Source organism: Frankliniella occidentalis, unplaced genomic scaffold (genome assembly GCF_000697945.3).
Source record: "Frankliniella occidentalis isolate FOCC.00 unplaced genomic scaffold, Focc_3.1 Scaffold25, whole genome shotgun sequence".
NCBI classification, from domain to species: domain Eukaryota; kingdom Metazoa; phylum Arthropoda; class Insecta; order Thysanoptera; family Thripidae; genus Frankliniella; species Frankliniella occidentalis.
In genome coordinates, this window is record NW_026267155.1 from 597,384 (window position 1) to 614,691 (window position 17,308).

General features: G+C 40.6%; 5 protein-coding genes across 6 annotated transcripts in view; 1 reads left to right on the plus strand and 4 right to left on the minus strand.

Moving 5' to 3' along the window:
- LOC113213747 (cytoplasmic polyadenylation element-binding protein 1) overlaps positions 1-5,453 on the minus strand; it is a gene marked incomplete in the record, with an annotated part of 19,896 nt that extends 14,443 nt beyond the window's left edge. The window contains 12 exon segments of one of the 2 annotated variants that reach the window (XM_026432902.2): positions 1-1,466; positions 1,547-1,808; positions 1,933-2,091; positions 2,176-2,261; positions 2,344-2,581; positions 2,670-2,846; positions 2,918-3,029; positions 3,116-3,312; positions 3,691-3,857; positions 3,944-4,046; positions 5,083-5,154; positions 5,391-5,453. In XM_026432902.2, the coding sequence (XP_026288687.1) occupies positions 1,087-1,466; positions 1,547-1,808; positions 1,933-2,091; positions 2,176-2,261; positions 2,344-2,581; positions 2,670-2,846; positions 2,918-3,029; positions 3,116-3,312; positions 3,691-3,857; positions 3,944-4,046; positions 5,083-5,100 (1,899 nt within the window). 2 annotated transcript variants of the gene reach the window in all.
- A 181-nt stretch (positions 5,454-5,634) lies between these two features.
- Positions 5,635-9,163, minus strand: LOC113213732 (cell division cycle protein 16 homolog). The gene is made up of 12 exons (XM_026432881.2): positions 9,012-9,163; positions 8,639-8,791; positions 8,363-8,539; positions 8,118-8,277; positions 7,636-8,032; positions 7,462-7,541; positions 7,288-7,377; positions 7,056-7,212; positions 6,800-6,952; positions 6,549-6,705; positions 6,279-6,471; positions 5,635-6,185 (listed from the first exon to the last, which is right to left on the minus strand). Exons 1-12 carry the CDS (start codon positions 9,111-9,113, stop codon positions 5,929-5,931), a joined length of 2,076 nt encoding a protein of 691 aa, XP_026288666.1. The 5' UTR covers positions 9,114-9,163; the 3' UTR covers positions 5,635-5,928.
- Positions 9,164-9,236: 73 nt separating this feature from the next.
- On the minus strand, positions 9,237-13,338 carry LOC113213731 (cell division cycle and apoptosis regulator protein 1-like). The gene is made up of 11 exons (XM_026432880.2): positions 13,226-13,338; positions 12,906-13,033; positions 12,629-12,795; positions 12,453-12,539; positions 12,214-12,357; positions 12,010-12,121; positions 11,802-11,914; positions 11,667-11,708; positions 11,469-11,590; positions 11,233-11,301; positions 9,237-11,118 (listed from the first exon to the last, which is right to left on the minus strand). Exons 2-11 carry the CDS (start codon positions 13,011-13,013, stop codon positions 9,413-9,415), a joined length of 2,670 nt encoding a protein of 889 aa, XP_026288665.1. The 5' UTR covers positions 13,014-13,033; positions 13,226-13,338; the 3' UTR covers positions 9,237-9,412.
- A 36-nt stretch (positions 13,339-13,374) lies between these two features.
- Positions 13,375-16,170, plus strand: LOC113213733 (parafibromin). Its single transcript, XM_026432882.2, has 10 exons — positions 13,375-13,596; positions 14,016-14,121; positions 14,198-14,463; positions 14,547-14,760; positions 14,840-15,017; positions 15,100-15,230; positions 15,307-15,440; positions 15,518-15,747; positions 15,839-15,980; positions 16,057-16,170. The coding sequence occupies exons 1-10, from the start codon at positions 13,466-13,468 to the stop codon at positions 16,091-16,093; spliced, it is 1,569 nt and encodes a 522-aa protein (XP_026288667.2). The 5' UTR covers positions 13,375-13,465; the 3' UTR covers positions 16,094-16,170.
- A 625-nt stretch (positions 16,171-16,795) lies between these two features.
- LOC113213735 (uncharacterized) overlaps positions 16,796-17,308 on the minus strand; it is an 11,322-nt gene continuing 10,809 nt past the window's right edge. Inside the window, exon 4 of the mRNA XM_052265224.1 lies at positions 16,796-17,166. Within this exon, the coding sequence (XP_052121184.1) occupies positions 16,796-17,166 (371 nt within the window). The remainder of the gene's footprint in view (positions 17,167-17,308) is intronic.

Sequence of the window (17,308 nt, forward strand, 5' to 3'; positions counted from 1 at the left end):
CAATAAAAAGATTGACAGATTCTCACCAATAAGTTTGCATGATTTTTGGTGAGCGACACCTACCGCCGCCAGACATTTCATTTAAAGAGATGATTTGCCCACAACCACATGAGAAAAAGTTAATGCCAATAAGGAATTTAACACTTCCCTTAGACATAACAAAAATAAAAAGAAAAGGTAATCAAGGTACGCATAAAACACAGCAAGCTTCAAACTGTTGGCCCAAGGATTTCATTTTTTAAGTATCCCCATGATTTGTATAATACCACACATTTTAAAATGGACAAATAAATTCTACTTAATATTAACCTTTTGTAGCTCCACTGAGGTAAAATTACATTTAAGAAACCAGCTTTGTCAAGGAAAACCTACTATAAGAGGTTTTGTCCAAGGCTGCAAAAGTTCCCTTACATGAGATGATGGAATGAGTAAAAAGGAACAAGGTTGGACATTGTCATAAAATTACTGACAGACTTAAAATTGTTCTAGGCTTATACAATACAGTCACCAGCTGTAGAATGTTAATTATGATTGCTATATCAATTGCTACTTCACCTTCATGATTTGAAAGATGATGGTTGGATGAAATCAATGACATCATTAATTGTCTTGTCAATTACTCTACAATCGATGGGGCAACTAGTTAAAATACATTAATGCAAGATACTAAAACCCAGCTGGTGTCAACTACCATGGTTGTCTTAAACAGTCTTCAAATAATGCTAAGATTTAATTTAAGTCACTAATTTAAAGGCTTTCAAAATATGGTGATAATAACTACTAGATAAGAAAAGCCTCATCTCACAGTATAATAATTTGTTATCACTCTTGTTAAAACTATAAATAGACAAATCAACCTTGATATAGACTGAAGTTAGATACCAACAAGAAGCTGCTCAACTAAATTAAGAAAAATGTAACTTAAAACGTTTCCAGAGGTACAGGAATGAAAGGCTCTAAGTACGCACGCACCATTGAAAAGACTTTTGTCCAAAGAAAAAATCTAGTCTACGTTATTGAAAACATTTCCTGTCATAGGAAAATGAAAACTTAAAAAAACAAAAACAAAATTAAACATAAATAAAATTACTGCAGACCATCTACAACAGGCAATCGGTTGAGATCACGGCGGGTAGGAGCTCTAATGTCAAGAGCCAGAACACTCTTAGTAGAACGGGTCAGATGTTTGTGAGATGCAAGGTGCCCCTGGGCATGGACCCATTGCCAGCAGGAATGGCAGAAATAGCGGAAGCAAGAAGACTCTCTACAGAAGTAGGGACCATGCTGAACTGAACACACTGAGCATGGGGAGTCTTCAAGATACGGGAGGAGTTGCACTTTCTTAGAAAACTGATCCGTTTTGATTGTTACAAAACGTGAATTGATGGCTTTGAAGAAAGAGCGGTTGTTGTTGAAGGTCACTCTGGCAGATCCAATGGGATACTTGAACTTGTCAGTATCAATTCCTACAAAAGAGTACACTGCAATTAGCTAGAAGAACTTGATCAGATTAAAAATTGCAGCTCAGCAAGTTCTGCAAACTGACCTGCATACACAACACCGTCAAACAGATCATTCATGATTATGGCCAATCCATGAGCACTCAACATGCCATGCAGACCACCAACAAACACAGTCTTTTCGGGATCCAATTTCTGAGAGGGGCTGCGCACCCAATTTGTGTCACTTGTCATCCAAGGGATAACTTGTACATCTTTAGCTTTCATCCTCTTAGATGAAATTTTGAAGTACCAGTTCCCTCCTCCACTTGAGAAGTTGGACCGGCAAGACCTAAGTAAGGCTTTCACCTAGAAGAATAACAAAAATATTTAACAGATATATGAAATATGGTTTAAGGATCAGCATCAATTTCATTTGGGAGTTGCACAAAAATTGAAATTTCAAAGTTGCATGGGACAACTTGATAATTACCTGCTTTTCACATTCCATGATGATATAAGCATACCCTTTAGGTGGTGGGACACCAGGCTGTTTGCTAACAGGCCATTCCACACGGACCATACCAAACTGTCTGAGTCCATGTGCAAGCATTGGTTCAGTTATATCCCATGGAACTCCACCAAGAAACACCTAAAAGCCATTAAGTAAGAATGTTTGTATTCACAAAATGGAGAACTATAAAAGGTAAAACAGGGAAATGATTTCAGGACTCACCTTAACTGAAAAGTTGGGATTCTCAAAAGACCTGGTAGGTAGTGTTCCGCTCCAAGTGCAAGTAGCATCACAGTCAGCTGCTGAGACTACGTAAATGAAAATTCAGACAAAAAAACTAATTAAAATAAAAAATTTAGATAAAGATCAAAATTACAAGACTTAACTCACCACCACTCAAGCGCTGGGTCCTGTGTTGATCCAAGCTGAGACTGAGCCTGGCCATGGGGCTAGAGCCTGGTGAGGGGGGAGTGCTAGGGGTGGTCAGAGGCCCAGGTCCTCGCAATGGGCTGGACATATACAGGGGTGAGCCAGGCAGAGAGCCAGACATGGAGTTGGGCAAGGACCCTGGGCTCCATGCTTTGTCGGGGGGTGCCAAAGGCGAGGACAGAGGAGAACCCAGAGGGGACTGTCGACAAGATAATGACAGGGGTAAGACCACCAGGATAGTGGGCAGAGAGATATAAAATGAGGCACTGGAAAGATGGAAAATGTACCTGCAGCTGCTGATCATGTTGATAGTTGTACAAATTTGGATTATTGTTGGTCAGTGCCTGCAGGGCATGGAGATTGGTCAGGTTAGTCAGCTCCTGCTGGCGCTGATCACCATTACTAGGAAGGCCTGTAGACAGCCCTGAATCACTGCGATTGCGAGCATGACGATACAGGCAGCTCTGAAAAATTAGAATTACGTTAGTTCCAGATATGGGAAACCTTGCCGCACAGCGTCAGCCACATCTCTCACCATGAGCTCAGATAGGTTTGTATTGTCCACACTACCGATACTAGAGTCAGACTCGGGGGAATTTGATCGAGAATTCATGAGACGGCGCTCGTCGAGCGCCCTGCGCCAGTCTCTGCAAAGAAAACAGGTCAAAGGGTAAAAAACAAATACGTGCACGACAACGAGAAATCAGAGACCTGTACCGTTCAATCCACTTACGATGTGCTGGGCGAGAAGGGCCCCGAGCCCTGAGCCGTCGGGGAGGGGGAGGGCGAAGGAGACAGCGGGGGGAAGGTGCCCGCAGAGTCCAAGCGGGCGCGAGCGCGCGCCGCAGCAGCCACGGACTTCCCTGGCGAGGACATGTCGTGAGGCAGGGGGCTGCCGGGGTGGCTGGTCTGGTAGCCGCTGTCGTCTCCCTGCCGGCCAGAACAACCAATATTTACAAACAAACAAACAAAAAACTGGACAAGCGAAGCACTCGGCAAAGGCGGTGATGTGCCGCAGAGGCGAAGGGATGGTCAGCCAGCAACGGGCAGGCGGGCCCGCGGCCGAGCGCATTGTCGGTCACTGCGATACGGGATCATCGGGGAGGAGATCGGGTGGGATCGGGCACCCCTGAAGTAATCCACAATAGGGATGGCTCAGCAAAGCAACCCCCCCCCCCCCTCCTCCTCCTCTTCAACCCCGTGGTACCTGGCACCCACCCCGACCGCCCCTTCAACCCCTTAGGAGAGCTTTTGCACCCTCTCCCCTCGCACTCCCCACGTCACAGCCCCATAGAAGAACACACTTACCGAGAATGACATGAAGAAGGGGGCAGCAGGCGCGGTCTGCGAGTCCACCTGACCGCGGCCGCCGACATGGTTCCCCTGGAGGGAGCCCGACCCCGTCCCCGCCCCCACCAGGGAGCCGCGGGGCATGTTGAGCCCCAGCAGTTCAGCTATGGACATCAAAGACTCACCTGCGGACAAAAGCGAGACACACGTTAAATCCGACCAACAGAGAACTTGACGCGAGGCGGCAGCGTGTTACGCGTGCAGGACTTACTGTCTGTGCCGGGAGATCTGGGGAAAAGGTCGTCAAGGGTACCATCCATATAACCGGGGTAGTCCAATCGTGATGCGTCGCTACTTGATACAGTTTCTCCCGCCTGGAAAAGATGTTTCCGATAAGATAACACGAGGGCGCAACCACCCCCTCAGGATCACAGGACAATACCCCCCCCCCCCCCCCACACACACACACACACAGGGGCGGCGGCAGCGCGGCGGCTAAGCACGCAGCAGCGGGCTCGGCTCGCTCAGACACACCGATTCTGAGAAAGTGGTAGCGAGCAGAAGACACCCTCAGGGGAACAGGATGGGACAAGCAGGACGAGCAAAGGCACAGCAAGGGGCACGGATTGCGCAATAACTCCAACAGCAATGAATGCAATTTGGACAAGACTAAAAAGATATTTCCTCTAAAACCCGTCAATATACACGGTCAAATATACCGTACCACAACACATGGAGGTGAAGGTGAACCTCGGAACGGAAAATGAGCTAAACGTCACTTAAACATGCTGCCCGTGATAACAATCCCGATATCATTAGCCGCCCACCGAACACATGGCTACTACACCCATACTAACCCTCTCTCGCTCGACGAGGATGCGACAGTAGTCGGAAAAGGCTAGACGTGACAAATGCTTTTCGCGAAGAAGAAGAACATCGAAAACTATAGAAGTATTTTACGCAGAAAGAATTTTTTTGCCCCCAGTGTGGGTTGGATGAGGTTTTCCTAACGTAGGACTAAGAAATATGCTCAATAAAGTCAACAGAAATTTATGAACGAGTTCTCGCGGACAGATGAAAACAGTGATGCCTTCGATGATCTTGCTCTTTGAAGATTAACAGGCAACGAACGAGTCTACCCCTTCCAGCTGATCGTTAATGAATGAAATACCGGCGGTGCAGGCACCTAACACAAACAACAGGGTTTTCGATGAATAGATGAATGAAAAGTGATCGTATCTGGCTCATACTGCCTCGGAATCGGAACAAATTTATCCCAAAACGATACAAACACAAGGGGCCATGAGCGAAACGAAACGTATTCGCCGTAATGTTATATCTAAATATCTCATGCAGGTTACAGTCCACACAAACACGCCCCCTTTGACTCAGTAAGATGCAGTTACTCACCTGTTGCAAAGACGGCATGACGGATCCTACCCGACGCAGACGAGCTTTCTTCTCCTTTCGTGATATAACTCACTACCCAATAAAATATTCCTTTCAATTACTAAAATATGAAGCGGGGAAATGAGTCTCTAAAAGGGACCCTGCTAGTCCGGGACCAGAAACAGCAGTCACGTTGAGATAAAACTCGCTTTTGATTACTGGTTAATGTTTGAAATTAAAAGAAATATGCGCACATTCCTGCTCCCATTTGATTTCTTCCGACATACGTGATCATGTCCCTTCAAAAGAAGAAAGAGGAGTTACTTTACCGAGCAGTGCCAAACCTGGTGTGGAGCAATGATGGCAGTTGGGCTGAGGGAGCTCTTGGCTGCACTTCACCTTCCCCCCTCCCGACCTTCCTCCCCCCTCCCCCGTACAGCTGATATCTGACGTCACCAAGAGCGCAGCAGTGATTGGCTGTCAGGTCAGAGCTTGAACGCGAATGGATTCAAATTCAAATCTAGTGACAGCCACAATGGTAAACTGAAGGGAGGAGAGCAAATAAGAAATATCTTATGAGTGATTAAAAGTTTATCAAATAATTTTAACACACTCCACTAGGCAACAAACGATTACAGAAGTGATTATTTTTTATTTATTTTTTAAAACTATAAAGTGGATACACAACAACACATCAACTGCAACAAAATAATACAACTAACTTCTATTTTGGTAATGCCAAGAAAACACTGCAGGAGTAAGCACTTCACCCTTCAAAGACTGAAAGGGGGCAAGACATTTATTTTTATTTTCATAATTATTAACAAATGAAATGGAGTTCTAGTTGTCTCAGTCGCAATTGATGTGCTATGCAGAATCTTTATCTAAGGTTTGTGATGATGAATCATGCATTTCAACCTCAAAGCTAAGGGTTGAGGAATCTGCAGTGACATTGGCAATCTCTGAAACATTTACAGTGTCACTTATGGGGGCTACATTATCTGTTTCTTCATCAATGTTCATACTAGCATCATCAGGATTCTGATCATCATATGAAATTATTCTGTGCACTCGAGATGAAGAACCTTTTTTGCTTCTAAAAACAGGCATTTTGTCTGGGGCCCCTATGAATACAAAGACAAGAAATAATAATACAAAAACCACTGAGGTGCTAACAGTAAATAGAATTGAGTTTAATCTTTCCAATTGATACATACCCTCAAATGGTTGTGTGTCATCAACAAGTTGTTCGATAACATATGTTAGCATTGTTGTACTGAAAGTATCATCACGACGAAGACCCAAGGCTTTGTGAAAACAGTCGACAGCTTCCAAGGTGTTACCCATCATGGCATGTGTATAACCCATGGCAGAAAAAGTAGAAGGATTTAATGGCCGCAACACTAATGCCTGCAATAAAAAGAAAATTACTACCATTGTTTCTTAAACTTACAAAATGAAATAAAATGGAATTCAAAAAGTATTACTTGTTGGTGATATTCTAGAGCCATTTGAAATTTGCATCTTTTCCTGGAGACATGGCCAAGATTGTTTAAAAGTGGTTCCCACTTCTCAGCAACAGAGTCATCAATAGAGCGAACTAATTTAAGAGCATCTTCAAAGTGTTTCTCAGCTCTTTCATACCTGGTAAAAAAAACAAAACATCATACATGTTGGATTGGAAAGAAACAATGACATTTTTTCCATTGTCTGTTAACAGAAAAAGTTGAAGTCTTACTCTCTGTTTTGGAAAGCTATCACTCCCAGTTCGTGCATAACAAACGGGTCTTGGGGGGCAATATTTTGTGCTTGTAAGAAAAATTTGTCTGCTAGTTTGCAACTATTTGTTAAACCACATTCTAAGCCAATGTAAAGAAGAGGTAAATGGCACCTGCAACATAAGGACCATCAAATTAATAGATAGATAGATAGAGAAACCATTCACATATAGTAATGCTGCAATATCAAATAATTATATCATTTTGAATGGTCACCCTTTCATAAGTTGAGACGCCTTGAAGTAAGCAGACATTGCTTGGTCATGCTCATTCTCAGCAGCAAAAGAATGTCCAAAAGCAAGCCACGCTGGCCCAAATAGCCGATCAAGAACAGTGGCTTTTGTTAAATATCTCCTAGCAGGGTCACTTTTACCTAAAAACAACAAACAAAAGGAAGTTTTTTCAACTGAAAAATTACAAATGTACTCATTCTACAAATAATGATTACCAATTATATAGTAGTAGCAGCCTACTGCAAACCAAGAAATGGCCATTTCTGGATGAAGATCAACTAATCTATGAGCTAGGTAGAACAATTCTGTAAGAAAGAGGGACGTGATCATTAGATAGTTAGTCGACTGGTTTAGATTAATAAAATTAAATGGTTCTTGAAAATACTGACGATTGCTTTTCTTTAGTTCTACTAAACAGCCAATGTGAACACACAAGCAACTACTGTGATATGGATCTTTCTTGAGAACACTGGAAAAAAAAAGAAACACATCCATTAATGCACTTTGAATTGTTTTTCTTGACAGATGATTTCTTCGCAATAAGAATTTAATGCACTACTCACTCTTCTGTTAGCTTTAGACAGTGTTGGAATTTACAGTTGTAGAAAAGTCTTTCTGCTTTTGATACTAAGACATCCAAATTTTGGGGCATCAATTTGACAACAAGATTAGGCAGAGAATCAACAGGACGGGAAACTGGTTTAAGTGAGTCAGCAGAGCTTTGAGAGATGTCAAGGGCCAACTTGCCCTTGAAGACAGACCCTGAAGGACTTGGTGCTGCACCTGAGACTGGTGTTTCTGGGTACTGCCCTGGATATTTATTTGATTTTATTTCTGACAACTGCTGAGGGGAACCTTGGTATTTGTTTAACTTTGTTTCATAAAGCTGACGCAGAAAAGATGCTTCAGATGGTGTGCTGCACTGCTCAGAATAAGGAATGGAATCCAGTAGCTCCATTTCTAGAAAAGAGATTACATTAAAAAATTTATTGAAATCTAAATATCATCTGTTCAGAGAAGCAATAACAAGAACAGACCAACAGACCTTCCCAAGATGACAGCATGTGATGTTGAATAAGAGCTTCAAATGCTTCATAACAAAATACATCACATCGCAGGGCTTGTCTGTAACAATCAGCTGCTAATTCTCTATTGTCCATAGCTTCCAAGACTTGCCCCTTCAGAAATAATATACTACTCTGCAACTGGAAGTAAAGTAAGAGAAATAAGAAACACCTTCAATTTTAGAAATTATTAAAAAAAAAGTCAAAGTTTTTTTGATTTGCTCACATTGGCTGGGCATTCAGAATACATCATCCCATCACCCATAGAGTCTATACTTGTATTACGAGTTGTGCGGGACAAGCTATTATCATTCTCGACCATTGTAAGAAGCTGAAGAGCATCAGAATAGCAGCTGGCTGCTAATAAGCTTCTAACCGTCAAATAATGGCAAAGAGGATGAGTCTAAAAATTGATTGATTGACAAAGAATACGAAATAAAATAAATGAGAAAATATAACCACAACAATGCACCTGTGCACTTAGCTCTGAGAGAGAACAAACCTTGTCAAGCTCTTTACTCCGAATCAAATGAACAGCTCGATGATACTGTCTTAGGTGAAACATACATTGAGCTAGCCAGTACACGTCCTTAGGATCATCATTAGAAAGAGATACAACTTTGTCTGCCCAGAATAATGCTGCATTGTATTGATGCTGAATGTGGGTGAGAAAAAAAAAGTTATTATATTATCAACGCACATTATGATTTAAATGTTCAAAAATATTGAATTTATAGCCAAACAAGAAAATCAAATTGTACTAGATTGCTTGAAAGTGAAAGGTCAGAGAGGCAAAACAGAAAACACCATAACCTAAAAGAGGCATTTGAAGCAAGTAGAAAAATTCCAGTGAAATGAAAAGGCTCAAAACTTACTAAATCCAAATACGATCGGACCAATTTTCTGAGAGTGTCAATATTGACATGCTGATCGTTTATGTTTTTCATTTCACAATCCATTTCTCCCGCCCCCGCCATCTTTGTGACAGCCGGTCCCGGTCGTGTTTACCAACATCGACTATCGTTTCGATTTGTTTCAGCATTTCAGCAAGATTCGAGAGGGGGGGGGGGGCGAAGAGGCGGGAGATGGAGATGGAGATATATTTTCTCTTGTTGATTGAAAGGGAGTAACGCACAAAATTCTTTAATTCTTTTAAAAAAAATATATATTTATTTTGTTCTACATGAGAATCCAGAACAAATCTGTAATAATGTTAACAAAGTATTCAAAAAATAAATCATTCTTAATTTTATTACTCTGAAAGTAAATGAATGAATCACTTTGTTGGAGTGAATTTTGGTGACAACCCCTCCTCAGAGTCTGACTCTCTGACAGCAGAGCGAGTGATCCTCTTGCGGGGAGGTGTGCAGAGAATTTTCATGGCAGCAGTTGCTGGTGAGGGAGAATCAAACGATTCATCAGCATTTTCTGCTTTAGAAGATGATGGTCGTTTCCTCAGTTTCATTTGAGGCCTCTTAGGTGAAAGCTGAGGTGAATTGTTAACTGAGCCACCATCTAATGGAAAAATTAGAACGGGGTCAGTCTGAGTGGCTACATTGACCTTCTCTTTTACCTGCACTGACACACTTTTGGTCAATAATTTATTTTTCTGAGTACTATGGCAAAGAGGTTCGAAGGATGTATTATTTTCTGTACTTAACATAGTACTTAATATAGCTATGGGCCTCTCACTTTCTGCCTTTTCATTCACAGCTGCTTGAGAATCATCAATAATCTGACTATTCTCTGCTAAGTTACTGAATTGACTTTTTTCAGTTCCTATCAAAGTGACACCACTATGAACTGGTACTTCATCAAAGTGTGTCATGTCACCCAGGAAGTCAAAAGGCTCCTCAGAGCAATCCTGCTGTAAAGCATCTGATGGAGCTAAAGTTGTCTTCTTGACAATTTCTTCTGGGTTGGGGGTTTCAACAGTGGGATTGGGTTTAGGTGCGACAGGTACACTGACTGATTGCCTTTGCTCTTCACTTTGTTTGGATGTCTCATTATTTCTTCTAGGCTTCTTAACATAAGGTCCTCGAGAGTGAAGACCATCAATTGACCAATCGCTGTCATCACTTTCCCCTTGTTCATCATCATAGGAATTAATCTCATTAGAGGGATTATTGACATGCATACTAAGACTGCTGGGCAAATCTGTTTCAATGGTTGTGTCCGACTGATTGTCATGTTGCTCTTCATCTCTGGTGTGCTTCTCATTGTAATTTAGTAAATCATCATGAATCTCTACCTGTTCTCCTTGACAAAGACCTTCCTGTTTATCATCTACGCGTTCTTTTCCTCTTTTCTCTTCATCGTCTAAGAGTTCATCTTCACTTTGGTGATCATCATTTATTAACCCTTGTCCTTGACATTGGTGCTCATCATCTAACTGTTCTTTTCCACTTTGCTCTTCGTCATCTAACAGTTCATCTTCACTTTGGTGTTCATTACCATGAGATTGTTTCTCTCGGGGCTTGTTTTCATCCCGCTGCTCATCTTCACTTAGGTGTTCATCACCACGAGATTGTTTCTCTCCACCTTGAGGCTTGTTTTCATCTTGCTGTTCATCTTCACTATGATGTTCATACATTTCCTGGGATAGAGCTCGTTTCTTCTTCAGCACCCTAAAGTTTCTTTGTTTTGCTTCAGCCTCCCTTTGATGCCTTCTCCGCAGGATATCTAACATGGAGGGTCCTGTTCGTTTCTCAGAAACTGGACTGAAGTCAGGTATGTGTGAATTCGGAGAATCAAAGTTATCAGGTAAGGTAAAGAGCTTCTTTCTTTTTTTGCATGCTGTTGCCTCATGGCCCATTTCTTTTACTTGGTTTTTAACTTTCTCTGACTCCCTCTGAGCTGAAATTTTCTTTTCCTCGTCTTTCATCATCTCATCTGTCTGTGACTTGTCACCATCAGAATCTGAACTAGTCTCTATGATTGGAGATGTTTTTCTCTTTCCAGGGGATTTTTTCCTTATGGAACCTGCAAAAATCACAGACAAAAACTTAGGATGGTGCATTTTGCTAGACAGATAATTGTTAGTTTGGTTTATAAACAAAAGAAAGGCTGATGAAAAGTATTCAAAAACTGTCTTACTTGATGGTGAAAAAGGAGTATTCCGCAAGTACTTTAAATAACGTTCCCTCACAGAATGCCAGGAACGACCTAAAGGAGCAAATAAACTTTTTGTAGACAGTACAGAACTTAAGATATATTTACTTCATTTACTTCATAGTTAATAGGTCCCAGGAGCACAGAGCATAGGTACTCGGTCTATTACTCCATGATGGAGTAACAGACCAAACTCCATGTTGTAAAAGAAGAGCATTTACCTGGTAGAGTATTCTTCTCCTGCATTTCTTGCCAAAAAGTATTACCCCCTAATTTGGCATTTTTGCCCTTTGCCGACACATATTCCAGAATTACTTCATCATCATCTTCAGTATATTGATTACTGAAAATAAAAGGTCAGTTTGAGGACAAGGATGAGTAAAGAACAATATAAAAAGGGCTAAAGATCAAGTACTCACGATGGCACTGGTTTGCGCTTTATAGACATCCTCATACCCTTTCTAGTTTAAAAGAGGAAAATATGATTAATAATAAAGGAAATATATACATGCACAACACAAAAAGTATAGATATGAAAGCATAGTTCAACAGACCTGAATCTCTGTACTTCATTGTCTGGCAAGCCATAAGTACTGGTACCAATGAATGGCATAATTTTTTTATTGAAATGTTCTTTCAGACTCATCCAAGTGTGATTGGGGAATTTCTTAAAAAAATAAGAAAGGTGACAAAACTTGAATAAATTTAGAATTGATTAGGTCATAAGGGGACAAACACATTCATGAATAAATTAAAACTCACAACACTCATTCTTTTCCAAATAGCTGTGCCTCTTAATTCATCATACCCTTTCTTATCTTGCAAAAATTGCACCATTTCTTTTCTCTCTTTTGTCGTAAATTCACAGCGATATCTTAAAAGGTGAAAAATTGATTAAAGAATTAGATAATTTGACTTAGAAAAGAGAAAAGTTTTAATGTGACAGTATGCAAGTGGCGAGTATACTTTGTCGTTGTTCTTGGTCCTAAAGCTTGGGTAAGAACTACTTTGTTAGATCTTGAACTGCCATTGCTGACACTAGATGCTGACAAACTGTTTCCTGGTAGGGACAATCTTTTGGTGTCTGGCTCTTTATGGTTGGTAATCAAGCTAGATACAACAAAAATAAAGATCAATTGCTTGTACTTCTAACAAATTGTAACTATCTGCACTCTTTACAGAAAATAAAAACATTAAAAACTTACAGTTTCTGTGCATCTTCCCAGCTTAATTTCTGTTGGAGGACATCCATAGCATTGAATTCATCTTTAAAAATACTTGCAGAGCTACATCTGAAATAAAAATGATATTAACGTGTTAACAACACTCAAGATAATCCTTGAAATAATACAGTAAAGCGTTAGACAAATAATAGGTCTACCTAAACTTGTTCAAGTCAAATAGCTTATTTTTTGTACAACATTTCGTAATGTATTCCGAAGAGTACACTTCAACATTCCCTGAGAGCTCGGAGTCAACATTCTGTGATCCTGTAAATGTGATGGTATGCGGTCCTGTGGTATCCTTTTTGACTTTCCCTCCAGCATGCTATAGACGGATTGAACAGAATTAAGAGATTAGAAGTAGAAGAAAGAACTCTTCAATGAGGATTAAATAAAGAATTAATCACAACCATAGGGTAGTAATAAGAAGCCAACCTGGATGTAGTCTGCGAGTTCCTCCGCATTCAGGCATCCCTCGACGTTAAAACACATGGCAGCACCATTTTCCGTGACGAATAAATCGTTGTCGAACGAGTACGACATATTGATACAGAGATCTCAGGCTATTTCAAGAAAAACATACAAGCAAGATACAACTTACTTGAATGAAATTGAACAACAATAGTAGAAAAAAAACAACATAGCGAGTGCCACACTACACACATACACACAAAATTTAAAAAAAGATTTCTAAGTTCTCTACAATGGTAAAAAAACAAGAAAAACTTATAAAAACTTTTAAAAGAAATTAATACATTCAAAATCACTCCGAATAATTGTAGAAAGATCCTTATGTTTCAGGTAGTTTTCGCTGAAGAATTGGCTATCCCTGACTCCCTTTCCCGCAAGCTTTTACAGCCTTCCTGCTTGGTTTGTTTGGGTTTGAGCTATTTACCCCCCCCCCCCCTCCCCCACTCCGTATGCCGTCAACGGAGGCCATTTCTCAGGGGAAATCAGTGTTAAACTTTAGTTGAAAAATATAGAATTTAGCCAAAATGGCTGATCCGCTCAGTTTACTCAGGCAGTATAATGTTAACAAAAAAGAAATTATTGAAAGGGAAAATCAAATCATTTTCGGGGAGTTTTCCTGGCCCAAAAATGTGAAAACAAACTACTTGATGTGGGGGTATGTATCTTGGTTATGTGTTAATGTTTGTTGTTTTTATTTTTATCTACTTGAGCAAACTAGTTCGGCAATTTCAAAAGCCACACACCTGCTGCTTTATCGAAAACTTCCATAGTTATTTAAAATTAAACGGTTACGTCAACGATAAGCTTTTGTATTTTGTAACCTCAATTAACTTTACATTCAAAAGCATTTTCAATATGTCATTGAATTTCAATTACTTTGCTGATCTTTCATGCTTTTATTGCCTGGTTCTATTTAGAAGTTATGCTACTGTTTTTTAAATATTAAGTTGCTTGTGTCTGTAAGTTGTCATCTAGCATGTTCTTCCCTAATTATTAAAATTTTGTATCACCTGCTGACATTGCACTGTCATATATTTTGTTTGATCGTTTTTAATTTAATTCCTTTTATTTCAGTTCTGGCAAAGATGGAGCTCCCAAGGAATATTACACTTTGGAATGCCTACTATTTTTACTCAAAAATGTTGGACCCTCTCACCCGGTTTATGTCAGACAAGCTGCTGTACGTAACCTTGCATCTACTGCATCATTTTTACTTTTTTGTGTGTTTTCCACTTTACTTTCATTATTATTTCTAGGCTGAAAACATCCCAGTTGTACGCCGTCCAGATCGTAAAGATCTGTTGGCATATCTCAATGGAGAAACAGCTATTGCTGCCAGTATCGATAAATCTGCACCTCTTGAGATTCCAACACAAGTCAAACGCACAGCAGAAACAGAAAGTGTTGAAACCATGGCAAAGAAGCCACGGCTAGAAGAACTTCAAGTACAACGAGTGAAAGAGCAGCTTGCTGCCCGTCTAGATGCACCTAAAGAGGCTTCAGTCACCATTGACAACATCAAGTAAAGCAGCCTCATTCTTAGATAATCTACAGTAGGTAAAGGTCTGAATGAGTCAATTGCTAAATATTGTTTTTTTTTTGCAGATCTTTGTCTGAGGCTATGTCAGTGGAAAAAATTGCCGCCATCAAGGCAAAGCGTCTTGCCAAGAAGAGAACTACTATCAAGGGTACTGATGAACCGGGCTTGGGTTCAGATCTTCGAGGCATGCTTGATTTTGATGTAGATGTAACCAAAGATATTTTGTCAAGAGAAAGACAGTGGCGAACAAGAACCACAATCTTACAGAGCACAGGCAAGGTATAAAAGATCACAGTCTCACAACTGTTTTTTGTTGTTAACTTGGTTTATGATTTTACACTTTATCAATTTTGTTCAGATGTTTGGTAAGAACATTTTAGCTATCTTGGGATCTATCAAAGCTCGTGAGGAGGGCAGAAACAGACCACCACAGCCCACACCTGCCATTACTCCAAGAGCAACACCCATGCGAACTGTGCCTCAACCTGCCATGTACAACCGTTACGATCAGGAAAGATTTATCCGACAAAAAGAGGGTAAAGGCCTTATCTATTTACTAACCAAGCATCTGAGTATTAAGTGTAATATAATTGAAGCTTTGTTATAATATCTTTTTAGAAACGGAGGGCTTTAAAATTGATACCATGGGTACTTACCATGGTATGACACTGAAGTCTGTAACTGAAGGAACTCAACCGAAGAAGCCAGCACCCCAACCCAATCCTACCATGCCAGCCCCTCAATCTCAGGTACCTTTTATCCAGTGAATAGCTGGCCATAACATAAATATTTGCTGAAGTTCTAACTCATTACTTGTATTTTCAGCCGCGTGTTGGTAATAGTATGAGTTCTTTACCAGCAAATAAGCGCCCATCAAGAACACCTATCATTATTATACCTGCTGCAAATACATCACTCATAACCATGTACAATGCCAGGGATGTTCTACAAGATCTAAAGTAAGTGTCAACCCTTTTAAAACTATATCACCACCTCCATTAAAGCTCAACATTAATATTTTTAATCATTTCTACAGGTTTGTTAGTACAGAAGAAAAGAAAGCACAAGGTGCGAAAAGGGACAATGAAATTTTACTGCAGAGAAGAAAAGAAGGTGGTTTAACAGTTCCTTACCGTATAGTTGATAACCCAGGAAAGCTAAATCCTGGAGACTGGGAACGGGTTGTGGCAGTGTTCGTCATGGGGCCTGCCTGGCAGTTTAAGGGTTGGCCGTGGGGTGGGAACCCTGTTGAGATATTTTCAAAAAGTGAGGACCACATATTTGAATCTCTTTCCTAGTTTTGATCTTAAACTGCAGTTGTGAGTGATCCTTTCTCTCCATTTTTTCTTCCCTCTAGTTTGTGCATTTCACTTGAAGTATGATGAAATGAAGCTGGATGCCAATGTTGGTTCATGGGCAGTTCATGTGGTGCAACTGTCAAGAACAAAGAGACATTTGGACAGAGCTGCCCTCATGGTCGTTTGGGAGAAATTAGACAAGTGAGGAATTATACCAAGTGAAAATGTCTGTATTGATGTTAGCAGATATAGCAATTAATACTAACTTCTGTTCCAGGTATATGGTTAAAGAAAAGCCCCATCTTCGATTTTAGTTTGTTTTAGAATTCTTATTGCAGCCTGTTGTAAAATTTATTTAAAATTAAAAACAATAATTTTAGTTTTTGGTCAATCCAGAAGTTTATTGAGACTCTTTTTACTCACATCAACCTAGAGAGCACAGCTCATCAATTTTTTCACCACACAATAAATACAAAATAATTTGTCTCATACAATTGCACTTCAGTATTGAGGTATTTACAAACTCAAGCATCACTTTTTCCAACTTGAATTAATAGTCAAACATGTCAATCAAATATTTCACATAACACTTAGGCATGTTTTAATAGATTTCTTAAAATACATTATCGAATACAAGTGACTAGATAATTTGTCAGTGACACAAACTGGACTAAGCCGCAATTTATAAAAATTTGCCTCCAAGAGCCAGCAAGTTAAAAAGAGAAGTCTGCAGCAGATGTACGACATTGTACACTGTAAAAACAAACATAATCACACACATTTTACACAAATATCGAGAATCGCGAGACACTTAAGACAATAAATCGAAAGCTGTAACGGATCAAGCTATTTACACATAATTTTTTTATCTCGATGGCTACAAACGGCGAAGGGGACCCGGAGCGAGATCATGTCCCCACTCAAGAAGTCCAATTCCGTCACAATATCGGAAGCTCGTCGGCAAACATCTGCAACGACGTTTTTTTTAAAAAATAGGGGTGGGGGGTGGGGGTTGCTCACGCGTACGACTGGTCGAGGGATATGAACTTGGTAGACGTTATGCCCTTGTCGACCCAGTTTCTCAGGCGGCCCCGCAGTTCCTCCAGACTTTTGGACTTGGCCTTGTTGATGCGCTTGTACTTGACGTCCTTGGGCTTGGTCACTGACCGGTGGTTGCTCATGACCCGGTTATAGGTGACGACGTGGTTGGGGCTCGGCGGCACCCGAGGTCCGTGGCCGTCGCCGAGGCCCGGGTCCGTCAGCACCTCGAGGCTGCCGTACTGGTAGCCCACGCGGCTGGTGGCGGTCGAGCAGCTTGACTCGTCCACGGAGGGGGTCTCGTCGATGGAGGAGTTGGAGTCGCCTTTGCAGCTCTGGCTGCTGGTGCCTGCGTGGGGAGAAACGAGGGCGGGCATGGTTAGAGATTCTAATTTACCAGAAGGGTACTCGTTCAAAATTAGAGAAAAATCTCTTTATTTTTAACTGGAAAGTTTTATTCATTTTCCATTTTATTTTAGAACATTTCTACT

What these genes read in the sequence shown, in the direction of transcription:
- LOC113213732 (XM_026432881.2), bottom strand. Translation starts at nt 9,113, where the DNA reads ATGGCGGGGGCGGGAGAAATGGATTGTGAAATGAAAAACATAAACGAT. An exon ending in TGTCTAAAGCTAACAGAAGA is followed by an intron (nt 7,542 to 7,635) that starts GTGAGTAGTGCA and finishes TTTTTTTTCCAG; the next exon opens with TGTTCTCAAGAAAGATCCAT. An exon ending in ATAGCTTTCCAAAACAGAGA is followed by an intron (nt 6,706 to 6,799) that starts GTAAGACTTCAA and finishes TTTTTTTACCAG; the next exon opens with GTATGAAAGAGCTGAGAAAC.
- LOC113213731 (XM_026432880.2), bottom strand. Translation starts at nt 13,013, where the DNA reads ATGTCGTACTCGTTCGACAACGATTTATTCGTCACGGAAAATGGTGCT. An exon ending in TGGGAAGATGCACAGAAACT is followed by an intron (nt 12,358 to 12,452) that starts GTAAGTTTTTAA and finishes TGTTGTATCTAG; the next exon opens with CTTGATTACCAACCATAAAG. An exon ending in GGAGAAGAATACTCTACCAG is followed by an intron (nt 11,302 to 11,468) that starts GTAAATGCTCTT and finishes TTGCTCCTTTAG; the next exon opens with GTCGTTCCTGGCATTCTGTG.
- LOC113213733 (XM_026432882.2), top strand. Translation starts at nt 13,466, where the DNA reads ATGGCTGATCCGCTCAGTTTACTCAGGCAGTATAATGTTAACAAAAAA. An exon ending in TGTTGAGATATTTTCAAAAA is followed by an intron (nt 15,748 to 15,838) that starts GTGAGGACCACA and finishes TCTTCCCTCTAG; the next exon opens with TTTGTGCATTTCACTTGAAG. An exon ending in GTTTGGGAGAAATTAGACAA is followed by an intron (nt 15,981 to 16,056) that starts GTGAGGAATTAT and finishes CTTCTGTTCCAG; the next exon opens with GTATATGGTTAAAGAAAAGC.